The following is a 9,435-nucleotide window of genomic DNA, read 5'->3' on the forward strand; positions in this document are numbered from 1 at the left end:
GGGGAACCATAGCACACGGATGACTGTGTGACTCCGTCTCTGGGCGTGGATTATAGCGGTAGGTAAAGGCTCCAGACTATGGGAGGTTCATGGCTTGACCGAGTCGCCAGAACTCTCCGTCTCTGGAGGTAGCTGGGCACAGTGAAGTATCTGGTGGAGTTTCGGGGACGCCAGTGAGAAGAGAAACCAGACTATGGGAACTTGGGTACCCCCGTCTTTGGAAGTAGCAGGCAGTGAAACTCTGGGGAGGCGAGACCTCGGGACCCAGACTGTAGGAATCGGGTAACGCCTCCGTCTCTGGAAGTAGCATCATAGCATGTCGAAAAATCCTCTCACTGGTCCTTGTTTCCAAAACGCTTGCGCCCCCCTTTGGTCGCCTGTTTGGTGGACGTGCAAGCGCCCGTCATAGAGACGTATAAAATTGGGAGCCACGAGTATTTTTTCTGGTCTGTAGACGAGTTAGAGGATACGTCCGGGCTTGTCCAGCCCACGTACCGCCGGAACTGTATAGTTGCAGGCTAAACTCCTCCATGATACTCGTCTACCGACTTGGCAGTGCCGTTGGGTAGTAGTTCACGGGATATGCGCATAGCAGGTGCTTATTTTGGAGGTGTGGCGTATTCTCTCACAAAATACTTAAGTGATGAAAATTCAACATAAAAATGCAATGCCCATTGTATCTTATTATACTATAGATTAACCTTTGCAAATAAACAACAGTCAATCTAGCAAGTGAACCGTTTTGAGTAGATTGTGAACTTTATTCTCTCGATTTACTCTGATTTTGAATGCTTGTTAGCTTGCAATTCAAACACTGTTTCTACTTACTTTTTTTATTTACCTGGTCTATTAACTAAAATGAAACGACTACTGTACACGTAATTATTGGGAAAGAATTTCCAAAGCTATTGGAATTTACTGATCAAATTACTATAGAGTGCTCAATCAATTTCTAAGAATACATAATTTTGTAATTTAAGCTCCGACATGCAGTCTATTATTTGATGGAATAAATGATTTTCTTTACTTAGTGACTGCAGTAATTTCGGGTTTCAATAACCCATTTTCAACAGTAAGTAAACTATTTAGTTTATTTCATCAAATAATTGAAATATCTGTTTTATATCGCAGTTTGGAATGAATCGCGAAACCATCATGTTTATTACCAACAATATTCATAATTTTTCATTTAATATGTAATATTTGTATCATGAGGAAATAAATTCATACATTGATAATTATTGATTTATCAATTTTAATTAAGTATTGAAGTATCTTATTTTCGTTGAATATTGTAAAGTATTTCCTTTACAGTACATTACAATATTGTGAAATAATCTGTTCATAAAGGCTGTTCAGTAAATCTTTTTTTTTAATTGGATAACCTTTTCCAATAAAATTGTTAAGATCATCTATAAGAGTGAGAAAAAGTGGCAACTGAAATTTTCAAGTGGTCTAATACACGAGTTATGGGTTGTTGAAGTGCTAACTCAGTTTTCTTTCCTGATCATAACGGTTTCAACTATATTAAAACTTCTCTTAAAAATTCAAAAAATGTATCTTTCCAAACTAAAACAATTTTATTTCCCATATCGTTCATAAATAAAAAGTAACAATTTTTTTAAATTCGATAACTTGTTTATTTTGGCATTAATCGCGAAAAAACGCATAAATTATAACAATGCCAATGATATACTGAATATATTAAAAAAACTCCCAATGGAAAACTCGAAACTGTTTATGATCTGGAAAGAAAACGGCGTTCAAAACTTCAACAACCCATAACTCGCTTATTAGACCACTTAAAAATTTCAGTTGTCACTTTTTCTCACTCTTATGATGATCTTAACAATTATATTGAAAAAGATTATCCAATTTAAGTAAAAAGAAGTGTACTGATCAGCTATAAGTAACCGTAACCTACTCAGTTTCTTTTTGTGCCAAGTGGAGCTACTTAAAGACTTGTAGGCCTACTTAATTGACGTCCAATATATCTGTATTGTGAAAAATTTGTTTTATAAATCTACTATAATCTTGGTACGAAACTGATGAACCTTTTTTTGTTTGTTGAATCAGGTTCGTAAGGAAATGCTGTTAGAGAGACAACGGCGAGAGGCGGACTCTGTCATTCCTGAGGTCGAGGAATCTGACTCAGGTTCCCCCACCACTCCATACCGACCTGGTGAGCTTCATAGCAGTAGTAAGTTAGCAATTTCTCCTGCAACTGATTCCCCATTTTTCAAATTCATTGAACACAAGAAAGGGTCTTTCAGTGAAACGGGACGATTTCAATAGGTGGGATTCAGTTGGCCAATAGAAGGCCAGTAGAAGGCCAATAGGTGGGATTCAGTAGGATAATAGGTGGCCAATAGAAGGCCAGTAGAAGGCCAATAGGTGGGATTCAGTAGGCCAATAGGTGGCCAATAGAAGGCCAGTAGAAGGCCAATAGGTGGGATTCAATAGGCCAATAGAAGGCCAGAAGAAGGCCAATAGGTGGGATTCAGTAGGCCAATAGGTGGCCAGTAGAAGGCCAATAGGTGGAATTCAGTAGGCCAATAGAAGGCCAGTAGAAGGCCAATAGGTGGGATTCAGTAGGCCAATAGGTGGCCAATAGAAGGCCAGTAGAAGGCCAATAGGTGGGATTCAGTAGGCCAATAGATGGCAAATAGAAGGCCAGTAGAAGGCCAATAGACGGGTTTCAGTAGGATAAAACGTGGCCAGTAGAAGGCCAATAGGTGGGATTCAGTAGGCCAATAGATGGCCAATAGAAGGCTAGTAGAAGGCCAATAGGTGGGATTCAGTAGGATAATAGGTGGCCAATAGAAGGCCAGTAGAAGGCCAATAGGTGGGATTCAGTAGGCCAATAGGTGGCCAATAGAAGGCCAGTAGAAGGCCAATAGGTGGGATTCAATAGGCCAATAGAAGGCCAGTAGAAGGCCAATAGGTGGGATTCAGTAGGCCAATAGGTGGCCAGTAGAAGGCCAATAGGTGGAATTCAGTAGGCCAATAGAAGGCTAGTAGAAGGCCAATAGGTGGGATTCAGTAGGATAATAGGTGGCCAATAGAAGGCCAGTAGAAGGCCAATAGGTGGGATTCAGTAGGCCAATAGGTGGCCAATAGAAGGCCAGTAGAAGGCCAATAGGTGGGATTCAGTAGGCCAATAGAAGGCCAGTAGAAGGCCAATAGGTGGGATTCAGTAGGATAATAGGTGGCCAATAGAAGGCCAGTAGGTGGGATTCAGTAGGATAATAGGTGGCCAATAGAAGGCTAGTAGAAGGCCAATAGGTGGGATTCAGTAGGCCAATAGAAGGCTAATAGGTGGGATTCAGTAGGCCAATAGGTGGCCAATAGGTGGCCAATAGAAGGCCAGTAGAAGGCCAATAGGTGGGATTCAGTAGGCCAATAGAAGGCCATTAGAAGGCCAATAGGTGGCCTTCAAGAAAATGTATTTATCTAATTCAATGATCATGAATTTGAAGTAAAAAGGTTGCCATTTACTGTACAATAAGTCTTTTAGTATAACATCTGCCAAATGTCCTCTATTAGAATCTATGCAATCCTCAACTTTCCCATGGCATTTTGCAGCATATTCCATCAATAAATGTCGTAACTATAGTGAGGTCCACGTTATAATGGCAATGGAGAAAGTTAGGAGAACAACGTTGCCGATCCTCTGCCTTCTATAGAAGGTAGCTGGCACAGGTTTATTGATGTAATTTTGAATGGTCATTCTCGTTTACATGACAACTTATCATATTAATTAAAATTAAATTATAATTTTAAATTATCCTATCATATTAAGCGATTAATTTCTATATTTATATGGTTATTTATGTCCAACGGATCTCGAAAACGGCTCTAACGATTTTCACGAAATTTGGAACATAGTAGGTTTATGATATAAACATTCGATTGCACTAGGTCTCATCCCTAAGAAAACTCGAAAACTCGCCGAAGGGCATGAAAAGGATAATAATTATTCATCCTTGCAAAAACAGATGATAATTTCGTCGTCTGTCGATAACAGAAAATGCGTGTGCCTGTGTGGGAGAGAGACAGAATTATGTTCAGCTGTATAATCAATCAGCTTATCTCACAAGAAATATTATCTAGAAATTTTAATCGACTTGATCAAAATAATCTAATTTGTTGACATGACTTGGTATATCATTCTAAATTAGAGTATATTATCATTTTCAAAGTTAATAATTATTTTACAGTTTTAAGTGATTAGTGAGTGTTTTTTTGTTATTCAATTTGGTTTGTAAACAATCTAAATTGGAACTTTTCTGTTTTCAAATGTTTGAACTGAAATTTGGATCTGAATTCAAGTGTATGAATGTGTGAATTCAATAACCAACTTTTTGGACTATTCATAGTGTATAAATCAAAATTCGTGGAAGAAACAGTTTTGGGCTGTGACTGTTAGTCCTTCCCCAATCATTTTAAAGAATTGTGTTCTGTTTATTAATAAATAAATAACGAGCGAAGCTCGTTGCCTCGATATTAAGGAATTATATATTATAGTTAAGCAAGGAATTATATATTTCAATAATTTAATAATGAATTTTCATAATTAAGATGAAATATTTTGTTAATTAATTATCAATTCTACATTGTTAAAACACGATCTGGCAACAGAATAAATCGAGAAAGAGATAGCGCTATCCGCTTTGTTGAGAAGGATAGCAATACCATTGCTAATCAAACACTGCCATAATAACGTGGACCTCACTATAGTCGTGTTTAATTTTAAAATATTACAAGGGTACTAGTTATTTTCTATAATTGAATATTCCATCAAATTCGTAGTTAACTCGTTGTTCTTGGGCTGAGGTCGTTGAGGATAGCTCTGGGTCGAGAGTTCGGAAAACCCCTTGTTTCTAAGTAACCCCATACAATAAGGTAGCAGGTTTTCGAATTTGTGGTGAGGGTCGGAAACAGATTCATCCTTGTTTAAGGAAATGACGCTGTCTGGAAATAAAGCATTAACAGCGTTCATGGCAACTCTAGCAATGTGCTTTACGGAGCAACAAGCTACACTGCTGAACTCTGAAATAAGAACCATCACAGCCAAAAAAACGAGTTTGGTATGAATTTAATCGATCCTGAACTCTGAAATAAGACTATCCCAGCCAAAAACAACGAGTTTAGTCTGAATTTAATTGAATACTAGTCATTATGCTGATAAATTTCATGGGAAACTTGAGAATTAAATAGATTCCAGTAGAGGACATCATCAGATGTTATAATTAAAAAATCACGTATTGTACATTAAATGGCAACCGTTTTACTCCGAATCTATGACTATTGAATTACAAAATGAATTTTTTCAAAGACTTGAGATCGTATTTAGATATTTCTGTTTCACCGAAAGACTATGGGGAAGTTGAGAATTGTATAGATTCCAATGAAGGTGTTATATTCAAAAATACATTTTTCATCCACTTTACAGTAAATGACAGCCTTCTTAATTCATAATTGTGACCATTGATTGAAAAATATTTTTTCTAAAGAATGAGTCACATTGAAATCGTCCCGTTATGACCATAGTTATGTAAACCAAATCTTTCCAATTTGAAAATTTTGAATTCATCAAACAACAAAATAAATTTATTAGTAAACAAAAACAATTTAAGAATGTTTTGTAAAGAGGCATATAATGTAAATAAGTTGATTAACATTCAAGAGTTACTTCGATTTACAGTTAATTAATCTACAATGTCAAAATCATCACAGGTTAGGAAAATCAAGGATGAATAAACAGAATCAGTTGATCCCAACAATAGTTTGTAATTATACAGTGTTTTTTATGTAGGTATCCCACAACGATAAATGGTCACCTCCACAGTTATTATTAGAAGTATTAAAAATTCTAGCCATGTAACCATACATCATTTTTCCATGTTTTCTATTCGTTTCGTACATACACTGGTATAATATTATGTATTTCACAAAATTTTTCCACAAATTATTTTTATTTTGAACTGTGGTTACTGGGAGATTATATATTAATACTATGTTTGTTTTCTCAGGCTGAAGTTGGTGTGATCAAGGAAACGAAGGAGCAATTCAAAATGGAGGCTGTAGGGAACTTCCGTCTAACTTCCATTTGTTCCTTATAAATTCTTTGTAATTAGGTGCTAAAGCTGTCGCAGTTGAATTCCGACAATATTTACCAATTTTATGTCAAGTTCGCTTCCGCTCAAGCTTATCAAATGTTTCAATTGTATTATTTATTAATTTTATCTACTATAACGTTTTTGTTCGAATTGTTTATCGTTTGTTATTATCAGTTGTGCTGATGATTCGTTAGAAATATTTTATTCTTGAAAAAATACAGTGTCAGTCATTTTCACTCCTCTCTGCATGCAATGTTTGAAGGTACGGATTCAAGGATCCAAAGGTTCAAAGAACCTCACACGTCAACCGAAGCTTATTGTGTGTTCTCTGCATAGTACGGGTTTCGTTCCTTATCAAATACACCAAAATACAGAGTGAGCATAAGTTATTGAACACATTTCATAGGTGAATAAAAAAATTACGATCAAGTGTACCTACATGGATATTGATTTATTGAAAAACTAATTTCAAATAGTTCTATTTATAAAACATGACAACATCAACAAATTTCTACGTGAGCACTTTTTGTTGCACATAAAATATCTAGACGATATTCAATTTCACTCCATTCATTGTCGTCGATCATGTCCTGAATTGCGGCTTCAATTCTTCGTTTTAGTTTATCAATATTACATAAATTCCTCGCATTCAACTTATTTGTCACGGCTATACTCTAAACAAAAACGTCGTTGAACGGTAATAACCGATTATCTGCTTTTGTGAAACCACAGAACGCAGCTTTCTATGTCATCCCACAGTATTTAGCCGACTGTGTCACCCCCACCATTGAGTTGACTGTGTTTCTAAGTAGGTCATCACAAATTATAGAATCTACACCGATTTTTGCCACAAAAATAGGCGCGCTACTACTATTGGTTGTATTTTTATTCACCTAGGAAATGTGTTCTATAATTTATGCTCACTCTGTATAAATGTTGGATGTGTGACCTATTTCACAGCTTGGGTCTCCACTATTGTGAAATTCACTTCGAACTGTCAGAATTTCTTACAGATAACATTATAACATTAATGCTACCCATTTAACTAATGCTGACAGTTTAAAGTGAATATTTTTATATTTAAAATGGTTGAATATAATATAGAAAAATTGAACTCAGTTCTCTCAACTTCCAGTTAGTATTTTGTTGCCCAATGTCATGTGGAAAGAGAATTCAAATTTTTCAAATTCAAATTTTATTCAATCCAATTCACAATATTTACAAATTATGAGAAAAAATAATACAGCTTAACAATATTAGAGTAATAAGTTAATATTTTATAAAGTACATAAAAGTCTAATTTATTAAACAAATAACAATAACATCAGACAAGAATTCGAACATGCTAAACCAGGACTAATTTGTGAATTTGGATAGAAAAATACTGCTTGCTGAGAGTACAAAACTCTACGTCTGCGAGCAGGAATGAATATCTGATAATTTATGAATTTATAGAGAAGTAGAAAAATATAAAAAGAAGAAAGAAAGAAAAATTAGCAACCAATCACTCACACATTCACACTAACCATGCTCACTCTCCAATTCCAGCTCATTTAGCCAATGCATAGCCACCATTATCAGAGTATTTTAACTAAGAAACCACATTGAATAAGGTCTCTAGATAGTCAGGCATAAGACCTCTAAGCCATCCAAGAACTTTTGTTTTAAAAACAAGTCGATTTTGTGTTCTCTTAATTTCAAGAGGAATATTGTTGAAAAACTTTGGGCCGAGAAATACAAACGATTTCTGGAAACAAGTGGTATACGATTTAGGAAGTCTTAGTAAATCAGATGTCACTCTCCTAGTTTGATAACTAGGAACATCCCTGAACAACGCATGACCACAGTTTCCAGACATAACATAAAACATATACAATACTTTGAAAACATAGATATATCTGAGAGGCAAGCATCTGAGACTCTGAAAGATAGGAAAAGAATGATCATATCTACCCTCCTTCTTGATGGCACGAACTATGGATTTTTGTATAGTTATTAAGGGCTTCAAGTGACTAATGTAAGTGGAGCCCCAACAATTTATACCGTAGCTGATTTTTGAATCGACAAGTGCAAAATATAGCTGCCTCAGGACACTCATAGGGAGAAATTTATTCAAAAAGTAGAACTTCCTCAGCATTAACAGCAGATGGCTTTTTATATTATTAATATGATGAGACCAAGTGAGCTTTTCATCAACAATCACACCCAAATATTTTAATGAGTCAGTTTGACCAACCACCTCACAGTCACAGTCATCACTCGCACAGCTACCATGAAACTTCAGTGCAGAAGGCAATGTCCATGATGTTGATAGTGTAAACAGCATGTATTTTGTTTTTGAAAGATTGAGCTGAATCTTATTGTGTCTAAACCAGAGCAACAGCTTGAGAACCCTTTTCGCATTCCACTAAGCTAAATAACTAGCCAGAGGCTGAACACTGTGAAGTAAATATAGTGTAGAATCATCTGGTAAGTAAAGTAAACTACTAATGAACACTGTATGTGAAGTAAATATAGTGTGAAATCATCTTTTAAGTAAAATGAACAATTGGAAGAATAAGATGTTGATATTGTCAATACCACTTAAATTAATTCATATTACAGAACCAGGTTTGATGGTAACACCTACCACATCTTCAGCTGAACTAATGTAATATGAATTAATTTTCGAATAAATTAAAGTGGTATTGACAATATCAACATCTTATTCTTGCAATTATGGAGAATTACCACAACATCTCTTACCATACAATCAATTTTTTAACAAATAAACACTATATGTGAAGTAAATATATGTGGAATCATATATTATGCGAACAGTTTACAGATGAGAAAAGAGTAGCTTTGCAATCAGATGGTGGGAAATAGTTTATTGGTGCAAATTGTGTGCAAAACAGGACGAGTATAATTTGAGAAAAACATTTGAGAAGTTTGGCAAAACTTTTGCTCATCAGTTACACACAGTATTTTTTCCAACACTTGAATAATTATATTATCACAACTCTATTATGGTTGATATTGGGCTGACCAATTTTTTCACAGACCTAACCTAACCTAAACTAACATAATTAGTTGAGAACAAGCTCTTTTCGATTACACTACTTGTAGAAGAAAGAGTGGACTACTAACTTGGAAAGAGTGGTTACCAAAGAGAAAAGATAGCATAAGAACATGCCTCTCCTATAGTGAGGTCCAATAGGTCTATAGTGAGGTTATTGGCTTTTAATTTCAAGCTGACCTTCTCAGTCGATTAGTACATCGAATCATGGGTGGACGCAATGGGTGATTCAAATTACGTTTTTCTAATACTCAG

The 9,435-nt window shown here is 35.5% G+C and overlaps 1 protein-coding gene across 8 annotated transcripts in view; it reads left to right on the forward strand.

The window, feature by feature from the left end:
- The window catches only part of LOC111056372 (NAD 5'-nucleotidase), a 51,575-nt gene extending 45,237 nt beyond the window's left edge, over positions 1–6,338 (forward strand). For 4 of the 8 annotated variants that reach the window (XM_039442752.1, XM_039442754.1, XM_039442751.1 and 1 more), the window contains 2 exons: positions 2,077–2,182; positions 6,036–6,338. In XM_039442752.1, the coding sequence (XP_039298686.1) occupies positions 2,077–2,182; positions 6,036–6,040 (111 nt within the window). In that variant the 3' untranslated portion in view covers positions 6,041–6,338. Of the gene's footprint in view, positions 1–2,076; positions 2,201–6,035 lie in introns of all 8 variants that reach the window. The other 4 variants (XM_039442753.1, XM_039442748.1, XM_022344073.2 and 1 more) reach the window with 1 other exon arrangement.
- Positions 6,339–9,435: the final 3,097 nt, after the last annotated feature.

This window comes from Nilaparvata lugens, chromosome X (genome assembly GCF_014356525.2).
Source record: "Nilaparvata lugens isolate BPH chromosome X, ASM1435652v1, whole genome shotgun sequence".
Lineage (NCBI taxonomy): Eukaryota > Metazoa > Arthropoda > Insecta > Hemiptera > Delphacidae > Nilaparvata > Nilaparvata lugens.